Here is a 16,397-nt window from a genome sequence, read left to right as displayed (position 1 = left end):
GAATATTTTTCTTCTTTATTTAGTGTTGTCCTTTATTTAGCGTTTTTCTTTACACAAACCTCCAGCTTCCGTTAAAAAAATAAATGGCAGGTGCCTGGGTGGCTCAGTCAGTTAAGCATCTGGGCCTTGGTTTCGGCTTGGGGCTTGATCTCAGGGTGGTGAAATTGAGCCCTGCATCAGGCTCTGCACTGGCTGGGGAGGCCACTAGCAATTCTGTCTCCCTCCCTCCATGTGTCTTCCCCACACACGCTCTTTCTCAAATAAATAAATCAAATAAATCAATAAATAAATGCATTTTTTTGCATAACAGAATACCCGTTAGCTGTATTTCTTACCATGCTGTTCTTTCAAAATTGGAATTTAGGGAAAGCCTAAGAAGAATGAGAGCCTTTGGAGTGTAGCTAGAGGAGTTATCAGAATGTTACGAAAAAACTATGGATGTGTCAGAGTGGATTTTGCACAACCATTTTCCTTAAAGGTGAGTATCTGTTGGAAGGAAGCAGTGTTAAAGCGTTGGCAAGCTTGGTTGGAAGGTGTGGGCTCTGTTCCTGCCTCCGCGGCCTCCTCTCCGTGTGACCTCGGTTTCTTCTCTGAAGACTATGTCAAGAATAGCATTTCCTAAATTTTCCTACCAAAGTATGCCTATTCACAGAGGATAGTATGTGTCTGTCTTTGGGGGCGGCCAGGGTTAGCATTTGTTGCTGTCGTTTCTTTTTTAGCTGATGAGAGTTCTGCATATTGCTTTATGCTGTATGTCGGTATTTTATATTATATTTTAAAATTCCCTTTAGGGAAAATTTTGTAAAACCTACCCCTAAAATCTGGCTAAAATTGACCGTCTAGGATGATGTTCTCCTGAGTGGAATCCACACGCACACATTCAAAGGGAGAGTGCCATTCTTGTGCAGAAGCCTGTGCTGGGGGTCCCCTGAGGTCCTGGTGGTTTTGAATTCCTAAGATTTTCAAATTTGTGAAGGAGAAGGTTGAGTAAGGGAATCGGGAGCCTGTGATAAGGAGCAGACGTCCTACTTTTCCTTTCGTTCCATTCTTAGTTTTACTTCTAAGATCCTAACTGCCGTGCTACATGCTTTCTGGTCTTCCGTGCTTTCCACTTTGAGGAGCCTTGTCATTTCTTTCCACTTCATCTTTTTCAAAACTACTGGACAACTTCTCTATATTGTTAGGATTTGCTTTTGGATTGAGGTTCTTTTGAATATTATGTGACCCTCAGGTCGTCAGAGTTCCTTTGAAAAGCATGGTTGTGTTGCTTATTACTATATTGGGAGTGTCAGATCATTTCGTGTAGATGTGAGAAGAGTTAAGTGTTTTCCTTTAACTTTTAAATAATTTTGTTTAAGGGATGCCTGACTGGCTCAGTTGGTAGAGCACGCGGCTCTTGATATTGGGGTTGTGAGTTCAAGCCCCACGTTGGGTGTGGAGCCTGCTTAAAAAAGAAAAATTTTAAACTTAAAATAATTTAAAAAATTATCAATTTTGCTTAAGCATCATTGTCTCATCCTTTGTGTCATCATTAGTCCTTAGATTTCATGCTTGCCAAAATTCCAGGAGTCGTCCTGCACTTCTGAAGGTAGTTGAGGTTGTAGAAAGTACTCCTGCTCTGTAGCATGGCTCATTCTATAAAGTGCTCCCTTTTTACTGTTTGAAGATTGAATTACATTTAATATATGTAAGCAAAACAGGGAGAGTTAATGACTGTGTTGTGTTTTTCCCTCCCCAGGAGTATTTAGAAAGCCAAAGTCAGAAACCTGTGTCTGCTCCGCTCTCTCTGGAGCAAGCCTTGTTACCAGCTATAATTCCTTTAAGGTAAGATGTGTGGAAATTTTTTATACTAACGACACTGTCAGATACCTGTTATTTCTGGCATCGCAGAGAAAACTAGGTTAAGTTTATGAAGAGTGGGCTCCTTCTCATCTGCACTTCCTCACTTTGGGTAACTTTTCTCTTGGTCTGATAGAGGACAGTGAAGTGACAACATTTTTAGATCAGTCTGGAGGTTTTTGATTATTTGCGTTATAACATCTTTTTGATTGTATGAATCAGGAGTTCTTATGCGATTTATGCTTTTGGATGTTGGAACCGAATTCTTTCTGGTAGTAGCTTAGGTTATGCATATTGTACGTAAGTGTAGCATATAAAAGAGTTTTCCCGTGTACGTTTCCCAGAATTCGAGTTAAATTGTAACTTAGAGAAGTTAAATATTAAGCCCCTCCCCTAATGTGTTCAGGTGTCAAATTTTTAGATATGTTTTAAAATGAGGTATCTTGCTTCATGCAGTTTTTTTGGCTGGTGGCTTTTTGGAGGTGATGTACCAATAGATTATTTGGTCCTAACTCAATAAAATCTTTTGGTCAGGAGAGTGTATTAAATATAATAATGTATATCATGGAGGAAAATAATGCATTGAAATAATCTATTTGCAGTTTACATTCGGAATATGTAGTAATTAGACATTTATACCTTAGGTCTAGATAGTTTGCTTCTAAAAGAGTGTGGCTGTAGAGTCTAATTAAAAAAAAATCTTTTCAGACCCAGTGACGCTGCGGACAAAGATGCAGACCCATCCACGAACGAGTCCAGAAATGTAACAGATGAACCCTTCCGAAGAAGACTGATTGCAAATCTGGCCGAGCACATCCTCTTCAGTGAGTACAGTACCAAACCCTTTAGTTCTGCAGCCCAGATCCAGCATGGTGCGGGGCACACGCCCTGGGACTGGAATCTGCTGGAGTTCGCTTCTGCTGCTTCTCCTCCTACTTCGCATGGGGCGATGGGAGGGTGTTAGAGGGTGATGCCGGCGGGGGTGGGGGTTTGAAGTAAGCAAGTGAAACATCACACACGATGCTTGAGAACTCATAACCGCTCATAGGGTCAGTCTTATGCTTTTTAAAAAAATAGTCCTGTCAGAATGATTTATTGCCTCTGCTATTCATGAATTTGTTCCTTTGAACTAATGAGTGGTGTGGCATCTAGGTTTATAGTTGTGTGTCCATTTTCCTGCTGACCCCACGATTATTTTTATCCAGCACATATCGAGAGGCCGTTACGTATGTGTAAAGCTTCGTTTCAGTCGTGGGGACTACCCAGGGAAGAGCCGGCAGTTCTGCCTGAGCTCACCCCCGTCTGGGTGGCGTAGCTGGGCACAGGGAATTCAAGCGGAAGTGAGCCAGAGCAGAGCGAGTTGCGTGAAGAATTAGCTTTCTCGGAGCCCCAGATGCCAGCACGTGTCATGTTGTAGAATATGCTTCAAAATCGCGTGGCAGTGGCTGGCACCTTGGTGCACAGCCCAGGTGGGCTGTCCTTGCCGTCCCCTGTGCCTCGCTCCCAGGCTGGCCAAACTCTCCGCACCTGCTGGGGTCCCCATCGTGGGGACATCGCACCTCCTCTGGCTCCTGCCCCTCCAGCGGCTCCTGCTCCCGCTTCACGGGAGGTCGGAGTGTTCTTTCTTAAAAGCACCTCTGTTTGTTTCTCTCTACCCAGGTAACAGGAATGTGGCTGTCTGGTCTCTAGAAATTTTTTTTTTATGGTTTTTGTGATGCACTGTTTTCCATTTATAACACAAGCATTCATTCATGGTTTTAAAAAATTGTAAGAATTCTTTTTAATGGCTATGAATATGGTACTTGGTACTGTTTTTCATTTTTTTAAACACTGGAGACAATACTCAATGTGAGTGAAATATTCATGAATTCATTGTAATCTCAGAAAATTCACACATGGTGTGTTTATTTCAGATTATTCCTTAGATGTTCTCATATTTGATTTATATGATTATAATTTTCTACAAATTCCGAGTATTGCCTTATGGACTACAGTACTTCTCAAATGTGTTTCTGTCCTCTCCCCTCCATACCTCCAACCTGGTCATTTCCTCCCCAGCCCAGCGAACGACACAGCATTTTCATCTTACCAATGAGGAAGCTGCGGCATGGGGGTTGAAGTCATTTCCCCCAAGTTATGAAATTAGGCCACGTAGAAATCAGATTTGAGCGCACATTTTCTGTCTTCAGATCACCCAGCCCTTCTCCCACTGTGCCTCTGTCCTCAGGTGACAGGGACTCTACCCACAGGAGAGAGCAGTCGGGGTGAAGCCAGAGCCTGGAGCCAGGAGCGAGCCCAGAAACACGGAACTGGGAGAAGTGGGAGACCCCGTAGAACTGCCAGAACAGGCTTCTGTGTTGGGTCTTGGTATTTCCAGGAAAGTGTCTGTTGGCCATTGAGTGACTAAATTCCACTGGCCTTTTTGGAAAGTGAAGCGTCTTAGGCTGGACACTGGTACACGATGCTGATGATCTCTGATGAGGATCTGTTGGCCAGAACGTGGGATACTGTTGTTGTTTCCCTTCCGTAAATTCTAGTTACAGGAAATGTGGTAGAAGTAGAGGTATTTATAGTTGTAAATACTCCCATTTAAGCTTTAGGTACTTTTGGAGACTTTTCACTGTATTAAAAAAAGGGAACCTAAGTTTCTGTGCTTGCCTTCCAGCTGCTAGCAAGTCCTGTGCCATTATGTCCACACACATCGTGGCCTGTCTGCTCCTCTACAGACACCGGCAGGTACGTCTGCTGTGTCCCTGCGGTCATGGGGGAGGTGTGCGAACGCCATGTCAGCCGGTCAGCTACTTGGTCACAAACGGACATGGTCCTGTCCTGGCTTCTGCTTTAGAGATAAGCAGTAAAGGAAGCCAGGTACCCTGCCCACAGGGGCTTACAGATCTGATGGAGGAATCTCATGAAAAAAACTCCAAGACTGCGTCACATAGACGACAGTAGGACATTCTTGGAGTCATACAGTTCACGTAAATAAGGCCGATTGCGTTGATGTGCAGTGAGTGTTCTGACAGCTGATGGCAGCTCTTGGACTTGTATTTTGGGCCATATGCCCTTCACGAACTTGACTAAGTACTGGGATGGAAAAGACTGTATCTGTGCCATCCACAGTCATGTTCTCAATAACAAACCTAGTGTCTACGTGTGTGTGTGTACACACGTATGTATACATATACATACATACATACATGTTACATATGCACACATATATTACATATATGCGTAGGCACGATGTGAGTAGTTGTCAGATGAATATTTAAAATGAGGAAAGTCGGGGCACCTGGGTGGCTCAGTCAGTTAAGTGTCTGCTTTACGCTTAGGTCGTGATCTCAGGGTCCTGGGGTCAAGCCCCACAGCAGGCTCCTTGCTTAGCAGGAAGCCTGCTTCTCCCTTTTCCTGCTTGTGCCATCTCTCTCTCTCTCTTCTCTCTCAAATAAAATCATTAAAAAATATATAAAATGAGGGGAATTACTGCTAAAACATAAACATTTCTAACTTTTAGATGGCTTCTTCTGCCCTGTGTAATCTTAGATGCTCCTGTCACATATTGTGACCAAAGCATTCTTTGGACATGAATATCTTGACTTTCTGAGGACCAGCTTTTTCACCAGTTTTCTGACATCCTGTGCCCTAATACTCTGGCCTTTTTACTCTCTGTGCCAATAGCGGGCTGCTGGAAAGCCACGGCAGGAAATAAAATCCTCGGAATGGCCTCTTGGCCTCTTGGGAGGCAGGTTTTCCACTGTCATGAGACCATTTCTGTGTGTTTCTCCAGGGCATTGATCTCTCCACATTGGTGGAGGACTTTTTTGTGATAAAGGAGGAGGTCCTGGCTCGTGATTTTGACCTGGGCTTCTCAGGGAACTCAGAGGATGTCGTCATGCACGCCATACAGCTGCTGGGAAATTGTGTCACCATCACCCACACCAGCAGGAACGATGAATTTTTTATTACCCCCAGCACAACTGTCCCGTCGGTCTTTGAACTCAACTTCTACAGCAATGGCGTGCTCCACGTCTTCATCATGGAGGCCATCATAGGTACGGGCTGCCCTGCAGCAGCTTCACGGGAAGGAGAAGGGCCTAAAGCACATGGTAGTGTCTGTTGCTGCGATGATAGCCCCTCGTGGGAAGGGGATGTGTTGCTGTAGTTTTCGTTTTCAAATGCAGGTGTAATCTGCTGTATCGCGATAGCTTATTTTTTTACACCTACTCGTCAGCGAGTGGGTACTGAATTACCGTTGGCCTGGTATTACACTTTGTCCGAGGAGGGGAGGGAAGGTGTTGGGCCGCCAGGAGCTGGGAGTCTGAGTGAGACGACAAAGCGCATATGGTAGTGAAGTGAGAGTAGGGGGTGAAGAGGGAACAGGGGAGGCAGAGCGGGCGGGACCGAAGCCCCTGAGGAAGGGGTCAGAGGGAGCTGGGATCACATGGAACCCTGAGGATTGACTCCTGAAGGGATGTACTGACATTTTTCTCCAGTAAATGCAGATAATTCTCTTTGATGTATTCACGATCTATTAAGGTAATCCACGTTTTCTGAGCCAGCTGAAGTTCTCTTGGAGGAAAGGCTGTGGGCTTCACTGATGTTTTCCTGTCCTTAGCCTGCAGCCTTTACGCCGTTCTGAATAAGAGGGGCTCAGCGGGGCCTGCGGGGCCGTCCCCCAGCTTGATCAGCCAGGAGCAGCTGGTGCGGAAGGCCGCCAGCCTGTGCTACCTCCTCTCTAACGAAGGCACCATAGCACTTGTAAGTGAAGGCTCCTTCACTTACGAAGGAGTGTGACCTGTTGTCTTTTTCTTGAGAATTTTTACGAAATTTTCATGAAAACATAAGCCACCTGTGTTTTTCTCTCAGACAGCGTTTGGTCTGTTACTGAGGCTGTACCTTCTACTCCTGAGCCTCAGTGACTCTCGGGCCAACATCTTGTTTGTTCTCTTTGTTTGCTGCTGGGGTCACTGCTCCAGTGAACCCTTCCTGTGGTGGTGAGGTGCGACAGGACGGATTGCTCAACATTCTCCATGAGTCAAATCCAAAGTGACTGCGCACTTACTGTACGGAAGGCACTGGGTCAGAAGCCTGTAAATAGTTAACATGCCCAGAAGATAGGAGCCAGAAAACAGTCTTAAAAATCATCTGTTCAACTCCTTGTCACTTTACAAATGGGAAAACTAAGACCCAGCAGGACCGATGAGTATTTATTTGTACTGAAGCACTTTTAGACATTCGTAATGAGGCATATGTATTAAGCAATAGATTCTTTTCCCTCAAAGTCATCAACAAATAGTATTCATATTCTACTTGAAGTGTAATACTCTCTGCCACTTATCTGAATGTGTCCAGGGACATTTGTGCATAATTGTATTGTGAGGATGGCCCTCCACAGCGGTTCGTTGCATATTGTCGCCGTGCTGGGGAATCTGCTTTGCATGAGCCTTGGGGGGCAGGGCAGGATGGGGTGGGTGGATAGAGCTCCCAAGATTGACCTTGTCCTTTCCCTGGGTCATTTTTGAGTTACCTGAATATTTGTTTCCTCCTTCACCACCGCCACACACAGTGTTTACGGTGAGGCAGCATTTGCAGAGAAATTGTCTTGTGGAGGAAGAGAAGTCAGCGGCAGCAGGGCCCGGTGAGCGGTGCTTCCGAGGACTTGCTCCCGGCAGGGGGAGACTGAGCTCGGGGCGCCTGTGCCGGTGGAGCCACACTGGGCGCTCTGCCAGACACAGAATGCAGGCTCTTCTTGGGCATTGCCCTTGACCATGCATCCAGCAAGAGGGTGGGAATCTTAGGACTTAACCAGTCGAACGAGGTAGCTGATATGGAAGCATTTGGCAGTTACCTTGTACAGCGTTTTCTTTCTATAAAAAGGTCTGTGATGGGGCGCCTGGGTGGCTCAGTCCATTAAGCACCTGCCTTTGGCTCAGGTCATGATCCCAGGGTCCTGGGATTGAGCCCTATGTCGGGCTCCCTGCTCAGCGGGGAGCCTGCTTCTCCATCTCTCTCTGCCCCTCCCTGCACCCACTTGTGCTTTTTTTCTTTCTCAAATAAATAAAATCTTAAAATAAGTAAGTAAATAAATAAAAGGTCAGGGACATTTATATTTAAATGCCCTTTTTTTCCAGCCCTGCCAGACATTTCACCAGATTTGCCATGAAACAGTAGGAAGGTTTATCCAGTACGGCATTCTCATAGTGGCAGAGGTAAGAGGGCTGGCGTCATTTGCCTGTATTTGGTTTGCTCTTCCTTATCTCGTCTACCAGTTATTCTAACCAGTGTTACAGCCGATTATTTTAGTCAATAATTACATTTGGTACGTAGTCAAGTCCACATGAAGAGAAAAGAAAAGTAAGAATAGGGAGAGTAAACACCTCTGGGGATTATTTGCAGTATTTTGGTTACTTTTGTATAACTGGTATTGTCTAGAACGTATCTTAACTGACACCTGAAAGTTTTCATTCCAAGAAGTGTTTTACATATCCGTGTGCTTGTAGCTTACATACACACAGTTTTCTCTTTTGAGATTTTAATTTTTATCGATTTAGTGTAGTAAGTATGGCCTGGGAAAGTAGCTATCGGTTTAGAGGGTATCTTTATTTGCCGTGTCTGGTAGCTCCCCTCGCTACCTCTTCCCTTCCTCCTTTCTTTCCCCACTGTCTCTCGAGTGACTCTGAGTTTGGAGGCAAAGGTGGGTTGATACCGGGAATGGCTAACAGAGAGCAGGGAGGCAGGGGGAGGGGCTGCTGGCCTGACGTCAGCCTCGCGAATGTTCGTGTGTCCGCACATGTTTATTTCCTATTCGCCATCTCTTTGGCACAGCAAGATGACCAGGAAGACATTAGTCCTGGTCTTGCCGAGCAGCAGTGGGACAAGAAGCTTCCCGAGCCTTTGTCTTGGAGGAGCGACGAAGAAGACGAAGACAGTGATTTTGGTGAGGAGCAGCGAGATTGCTACCTGAAGGTACTTTGGTGAAGGGCTCTGGGGGGCGTTGTAGGGAGGAGTTGAGTTTTTTGTTGTCCCTAGTTGACAAGGTTCTTAGAAACTGAGCCTCTGCTGACTTATTCACATTTCTGGCCCCCACGAACCGGCCGGGTTAATAATAAAGACACTCAAATGTTTGAGGTGAGTGAGTACCCCCGTTGCTCAGTTTGGGTGCAGGTAATGGAAGAGGACACAGAAGTGCAAATTCGGGAAGGGGAACCTCATGAGAGACCCTTCCCGACCCTCTCATCGCCGTCCCAGGGTGCAGACCTGTTTGCCCACACCTACGCTCCCTCCCCAAGAGGCAGGACTGCGTTCAGTCCTCACTGAGCCCAGGGAGCAGCTGCGGGGGAAGAGGGGGGAAAGAGAAGAAGGGGAAGGAGAGGGATCCCTCCCTCCCTCAGTGGCCACAGCCCACGGCTCTTTCCGAGCCCCGCTCAGTCTTGCCAGCCCTCCCCAGATGGCACATGTTGAACCATTTGCCTTCAGTTAAAACAAATCCCATCACAGGAGAAACTTTAGATTTTTTAAAAGATGGATTGTCCTTGATTTGTCATTTTACAAGTTAATAGTGACTCATTTTTTTCTGAATACCTTAAGTGGATTACTCTGTAACACCCCTGATTTGCACACACACACACACACACACACACACACACTCAGGAGGTGTCACTTCTGGAGAGTCCACCTGGCCTTTTTGGGTATGACTGGCTGTGAGCTGGGGCAGTAGCCTTGCTGCCGTCCTGCAGAGGGGCTGATCCGAGCGTGCCTGTTTTGGGTGGGGGCAGTGAGAGCCCCCCTGCCACCCGGCACACCCCACTGTGCCAGGAAGTGGGCCAAAGGCCATGTGGGGTGACGGCAAGTGAGTGCTGGGGAAGACTGAGGTGACCTCGGTGGTCTTGCCACGTGTCTTCTTTCACACTCGAGTGAGAGTGGGGACCCGCCGTGTTCAGTGATGACAATGTGTCATTCAGGCTTGCCGGTTTCTTCCGGGCAGCCGTTCAGTGACTGCAAACCTCAAACAGTGGCTCCCATAAAGAACCCGTTGCACAGGCAGGGGCCTTTCCGGCAGAGGGTCTGCGGCCGCGGCGCGGTGGGCTGCGTGCGGAAGGTGCCGCGTCGGCGGGCTTGTGTCTCCTTCCTGTGACCTCGTGCCCCGGCCTCGCACCCCCAGGTGAGCCAGTCCAAGGAGCACCAGCAGTTCATCACCTTCCTGCAGAGGCTTCTCGGGCCCTTGCTGGAGGCCTACAGCTCCGCCGCCGTCTTCATCCACAACTTCAGCGGTCCGGTCCCCGAGCCCGAGTACCTGCAGAGGCTGCACAAGTACCTGGTGGCCAGGACGGAAAGGCGCGTCGCCGTGTATGGTAGGCCTGTCCCCGCTCCGGCCCCTTGGAAGAGCTGGGCCTTTCTGGATGATAGGAATCTGCTTGTGTAGGCCACTGGGGAAAGTGCAAAATGAGCCCAGCCGCTAACTTCGTAGGCTCCCGTGCTTGTCTGTTTCAGGATGTTCTAGAAATGGAATGATGCAGCTCTATACTCTTGGGTGTGGCTTTTTTCACTTAACTTGATAAGTGGAGCCCTGCGTGTCCGTGCGTGTGCTTGTGTGTGTACTCCTGTTGCTTTAGAGTGTTCCCCCATATCACTGTTTACGGCGTCCGACGTGTGACCCTGGTTGACGGCTGGGGGGTCGGGGCGCCTGCACTCAAGGGCCGCAGTGGCTGGTGCAGCCGTGAACGCGCTTGAACGCGTGGCGCGACCCTGTGCCCTCTGCGCTGGGCCGCGCGTAGGAGTAGTGGCCTGTGAGCACCTGCGGGGGGCCCGCGGGGGGCTCCTGGGGGGCTGCACCCGGCAGCGGCGTGTTTCCGGGGCTCTGCGTCCGGCTCGTGCTCGGTCGTGTCTGCGTGACGAGAGGGGCGACCGGGGTGGGAGCCGTGTCTCTGTGCAGTGCCGGCTTAGCACTGAGGCTGCCTGGAGTCAAGACATTTTAGAGCCAGAAGGGATCTCGAGATAATTTCTCTCTAGACATCTCTCCATGTCCATATGGGCCCCTATAGTTCTGGATTTCTCTCTAGATAGCTGTCGTAGCTCCCACAGCTAGCGAATGGGCACACCCGGCTGCCGGGCTCTCTGACCTCTAGGTTTGTGCTCTCTCCGGCTCCGCTGACTAAGGTCTCCTTAGTTCATGCTGCACTGTGCAGCCGAACAGAGTTTCTACCCGCGGTCTTGTTCGCTTCCCTCAAAAACCGTTCAAGACGGGTGTTGTAGGGGTTTCTCCTTCTCTTCCTTTCTCTCATTTCCTCCCTCCTCCTCTCTCTCTTTTCTTCTTGCTCTTTTTGTCTTAAAAGATGACAGAATAAGTTTAAAGAAACAGCAGAGCCTTTGAGACCTCCCAGGTTGCCAGTGGTAGGTGGCGCGCTGGACCCCAGTCTGCCGCCTGGCTCAGCCCCTCTCCAGGGCCTCCCACACTTTCTTACTGTGGATGTTGGGGGTTTCGTATTTGCCAGGCCTCAGCTTTTCACAAAGTCTTATCCTTTCTCTGCAGCTGAGAGTGCCACTTACTGCCTTGTGAAGAATGCTGTGAAAATGTTTAAGGATATCGGGGTGAGTTCCTGCTGCTTATGGTAGGAAGACACGTGTTAACTTCTTTTTCTGCTCAGACCTGGTCTGTTTTAGCCACCTGCATTTGGGATGGGCCCTGAAAAAGCAGTTTCTGCTGGACCGGTCGTGACCACATTTCTGGGGATTGGGAGGGGGGCAGGCTTATGGAAAGTGGGACACACCAGTACAGATTTATTTGAATGTTCCAGAATTTTCCTGGTTTTCACCTTCATCCCCAAGCTGTTTACATATAACAAGTGGCAGTGCATTTCAACAGGCTACTACAGTTTTCGGCAGGGATGTTAGTTACGTCCTATGATTTTCAGTTACTGTGTTTCTACTGGTATTGCTGGAAGTTTCCTCTGGTGTACTGTACTCCATGTGTTCATACGGGACAGGAGTTCCGTGGAGGTACGAATGGCCTTTGTAAGGAACTCTTTGTGACTTTATTCTAACACAGATTTTAAAGTATAGTATGCTGATTGGACTCTACCCAAAAGAAACCCATCACACCGGCATCCACAACCCTACTCATGAACCCCCACATGTCCATTTATTTAAAACCAGGATACAGTGTTATATGCCTTGACTGCTTTTGGGGTCTAGAACAAAGGTCAGGGTTGGTGACAGAAATATCTTCTTATTTTGGTTTGTCTTTAATTTCAACTTTCTCTCTAGGTTTTTAAAGAGACCAAACAAAAGAGAGTGTCCGTTTTAGAACTCAGCAGCACGTTTCTACCTCAGTGCAACCGGCAAAAACTCCTAGAGTACATTCTGAGTTTCGTGGTGCTGTAGGTTACTCCTGGCACCTCTGGCAAGTGGAGGGTATCAGACGAGTCCCTCGCAGGCTCCAGCCTCTGGCTTGAGAGCTGAAGGTGCCGACGTGTGGGCAGGCCTGCCCTGTCCTGCTGTGACGTGCTGGAAGACAAGTGCCTTCCCTCCGCGGGGCTGTGCTTACCCCCTACTCTGAGACGACACAGCAGCCTCCGGGGGACGCTCGGGGGCCCCCAGCCTCCACTTGCAACTCATCATCAATAGGTGACACAATGAAATCTCAAAAATTATTTTGGAATTTATTAAAGATTTCCCTTTTAAGTATCACCGTTAAGGACTAAATTACTGTGATGGGCACAAAAATGTAGATTCATTCTAGAACCGAATCTTACATAGCATACTTAATACTGTCGGATAATTTGTCGTAATATTTTCTGATTAATGGTTAATGCTTCCTTTAAACATAATTGAGTCATCCATTCACTGGTTTTCTTTTTTCTTTTCTTTTCTTTTCTTTTTCTTCAGTTTTATCTTCATCAATAGTAGCTAATTTTAAAGGGGACACCTTTCATCCAAAGTGCTTTACAATGAATGGGCTGATCTCGGTCACACCCAGGTGTCGCTGTGCTGTCCTTTGCAGTCAGATTTAGAAAGTGTTTGACAAGCTACACGAATGCACAATATTAGTTTCGGTCAGAAATAGAGCTAACGTGATCAAACAGTTCACGTCAGGAGGTAGATTTGGCTGGCAGAGTTCAAGGTAAACTTGGCCAGAACACTGACTTTGAACTTTTGCTCATATAAAAAAGTGCCATTGAGTTTTAAATGACCAGCAAGTATTTAGGAACGACACCTGTTTTATGTCCATACCCCTTCCCACCCCTCAGGTGGCACCTGCCTCTCCCGGATACAGCTGTTTCTTGGAGATTCCCCAACCAAACAGCAACTGTCCTAACTTGACTAGCCTGATAGACTGTGGGAGCGGAAAGTGCTGTGGCTAGAGGCTGCTGACCCAGGGCTCTCGTGTACTGTGTATAGGTTGTGCACTACACCCAGTCCGTGTGACTGGTGCCCACTCAAGTTGTGTGGTGCGCAACCTGTGCCACGTGTGTGGTAGCCCAGTTGACTGCTCCGTGGTTGGAGGCAGTTACAGATTTTTAGCTGTGAAGAAAAACCATGTTTTTTTAAAAAATGTGTATGGTTATATGCCTAAACCCTAATGCCACATGGTGGCAAATTATGACGAAAAATTGTCTGTGCATAATGGGTAGGTGCCTTCTTAGGAGCAGGGAGCATTACTGTTCATTGTGGTAACTATGGTGATTTCATAAAGATCATGTGATATTAAAACATTTTCTGACAGCTTACTGTTTCTTTTCTCCAATGGTATTATGGAATTAGGAATTTTTCCTGGTGAATATTGCATATAGTCTTTGAATTGGAAGTACTGAGAATTAAGTTTGTACTTTCATAAGCTTGGACTCGAAACACTAATGGCGTCTCATGAGTATCCCATGTGTGTTGGGAGAAGGAAGGGGACTGACCGGTACTTCACGTCGTATGAAAGATCTCGTCTGAAACTCATAGCAATAATGCTGTGCTGTGGTGAGCTTTTTCTAGTCTTCTCAGATTCTGTGTTTAAAATCTATTTGTTCTTTGTAGGAATTCATGTACCCTTAGCCATTGTCAGTGTTGTTGGGCTCTGGTGTGGAGCAGGCTCCCCGCCTGGTAGTGCTCTGTTGTACTAACGGGGACGGAGGAACACTTCTTCTGTTGGCTGGAGCCGTGCATGTGGGGGACACCCAGGGAGACTTACTTATCCCCACGGTATTCTTTTTCTGGGCGGCAGTCACTGCACTAGTCTCTCTGATTCTCCCTCTAAGTTACAGATGAAGGATTGCTCAAGCTCTCTCTGAGTTACCTGGGAAGTCAAGGCTGGGACTGATTTCGAGTGGACTCTGCTGCCCGGCCTGTGACTTCTGCTAAGGGCTGCTGTGCTAGCCTGAGCAGGGAACAATGGCTTCTCTGGCTTCATTTTTCCTTTCAGTTGGTTTGTTTCTAGAAATGTAATCAGATGCTTTGGAGATGCAATATATGATTTGCTAGCTCTCTCGCAACTTAACTCACTGTGAGAATAAATATGCATGCTTTTTGTAATTAACTGGTGCTTTGAAAACCTTTTTTAAGGAAGAAAAAATCTCAACCAAAGTTATGCTCATCCCGACAAGCTGACCCTGAGTTAATTTTAGCACAACTCATTCTTCAGTGCCTCATTACTGAAAAAAAAACATACATCACCACAGTAAGGCTTCCAGATAGCACTGTTTTGCTTAAAGATTTATTCTCACTGTTTTCCAAAAGCGAATGGCTTCCATGTAAGATTATACAAACTAGGTGCTTGTAAATAATTTATTACAGTTTACTCTACTGCATTTCTCTAAAACTGAAATGCATGCCCTCCAGGGGAAGACTGTGAGTCAAATAAAAAAAAAAAAATCCAATAATAAGCAATATGAATCTGCACGCTTTCCAACTGAGGATGTCCTAAGTGATTTCAGAAAAGAGGAAGGATTTTTTTGTTCCCTTAAATTTCAAGAAAAGCAAAGGGAAGGAACTTGTGTGAGATGGGTAGAACCAGTAGCACAGAACTAGTAACTCCTTAGTCTGCCTTCTCAGATCTGTTCAGTCTCTCGAAGTCATGAGGATAAGTAGAGAAAATACATCAGGGATTTCCATGAATGTAAACTTAGATTATGGAACTTCCAGGCACCTGAAGGGGAAAAGCATTTCCCATGGTTCTCCATGTAATCTGAGTGCTCTGTGAGATGTTCGTGGGTGTTTTGTGGATGTGTTGCTGGTAAAATAAATGTGTACGTGGATCCCTTGTTTTAGAAGCTCACAGTGCGCTCTGGCATGGTGTGGGCTCAGGCTGTGCCCGGTCCCAGGCCTGTTTAATGCAGCATTTCCAAACTGTTGTGATGCCAGGACCTCTTTCCCCCTTGGTATCCCTATGAACCTCTCACTAGTATGCCATGGAAAACAATTTGGGAAACACTACGTTAGGTAGTTCTCTAAGGGGACAGACCAGTGCAGGATACTTGGGAGGTAGAATTTGCATGCATTTTGTACAATCACCTGTTAGAGTTAGTTGGATGTATGTTCTCCCCCTGGAGACGATAAGCACAGAAAACTGTCATACAGGCGGTCGGGTCTCTTTCCGCTGATGGGGAGATCAGCCGTCCATGATCCTGGGTTTTTCCCTGAAAGTAATGAAATTAACACAAGGATTAACTGGGGTAAATAATTAAGATTTTAATTCAGATCTAGAAGAAAATATTGCACAACTGAATGCAGATTTTTATCCACAGATAGTTCTAGTGTTTAGATATGATTAAGACCTATCATTGAAGTTTATAAGACTTAATTTGGATGTAATCTGTTTTTTAAAACGCTCTTTTTAGGAACTTGAGACTTGGCATCTGGTGTTCTAGTTTAATACAAACTAATGATTGCACTTGAAAGAATTTTGACTTTATTTCTAAACATCTAGAGCTCTGAAATGCCTTGATGGAAGGTGTTATTTTCCTGTTGTACAGAGAAATGTTAAATTGTTGTAAAAAGAATTACTATAAAGTACTGTGAAATAATACTGCGTGATTTTGTGAGCGAAACTTATTTGGAAATGTTGTTTGATTTTTATGCCTGTTAATGTATTGTAAGAAGCACAGAAGTGTAGTTTTGTTTTAATAAACCAAAAAATGAATATATTCTTGATGTCTTGCATTTGTAATTAAAAGTTCCCAACAAAATACATTAGATAAACAATTGTTCCTATTTGATTTTACATAAAACTTCATTAAAATGCTTATAGGAGATAATCTTACATAAATGTATGAGCCTGCTGTGCATGGTGTTATTACTGATCTGTAGCTCTCCAAATTTGATCAAGCATTTGCTCGACTTAGTCCATATTCTCATTACAGAGATATACTTTGAGTTTCTGTAAAGAGTCCTTTAAACTTGGTGCTTCTGTCATATTCTTATGTACTGAAGTGTTGGGTTATTTTCCACTAGTTCATAATAGTTGCTCAAAAAATATTAGTTGACTTTTTTTTTGACAAGTAAGGCAAGTATTTTCTTACAGCACTATTTTCTGTGGATCCTTCAAAAATCACTCAGTGCAGCCTTCTCAAGAGCGTGCC

The 16,397-nt window shown here is 46.0% G+C and overlaps 1 protein-coding gene across 4 annotated transcripts in view; it reads left to right on the top strand.

Moving 5' to 3' along the window:
• GPAM (glycerol-3-phosphate acyltransferase, mitochondrial) overlaps positions 1–16,078 on the top strand; it is a 60,080-nt gene extending 44,002 nt beyond the window's left edge. For all 4 annotated transcript variants that reach the window (XM_044240503.1, XM_044240505.1, XM_044240502.1 and 1 more), the window contains exons 11-21: positions 365–478; positions 1,739–1,824; positions 2,548–2,663; positions 4,505–4,575; positions 5,624–5,888; positions 6,452–6,594; positions 7,968–8,045; positions 8,662–8,802; positions 9,998–10,187; positions 11,366–11,424; positions 12,100–16,078. In XM_044240503.1, the coding sequence (XP_044096438.1) occupies positions 365–478; positions 1,739–1,824; positions 2,548–2,663; positions 4,505–4,575; positions 5,624–5,888; positions 6,452–6,594; positions 7,968–8,045; positions 8,662–8,802; positions 9,998–10,187; positions 11,366–11,424; positions 12,100–12,216 (1,380 nt within the window). In that variant the 3' untranslated portion in view covers positions 12,217–16,078. The remainder of the gene's footprint in view (positions 1–364; positions 479–1,738; positions 1,825–2,547; positions 2,664–4,504; positions 4,576–5,623; positions 5,889–6,451; positions 6,595–7,967; positions 8,046–8,661; positions 8,803–9,997; positions 10,188–11,365; positions 11,425–12,099) is intronic.
• The last annotated feature ends 319 nt before the right edge of the window (positions 16,079–16,397 follow it).

Source organism: Neovison vison, chromosome 2, assembly GCF_020171115.1.
Source record: "Neovison vison isolate M4711 chromosome 2, ASM_NN_V1, whole genome shotgun sequence".
Taxonomy (NCBI): domain Eukaryota; kingdom Metazoa; phylum Chordata; class Mammalia; order Carnivora; family Mustelidae; genus Neogale; species Neogale vison.
This window is presented reverse-complemented; position numbering and strand designations above follow the sequence as displayed.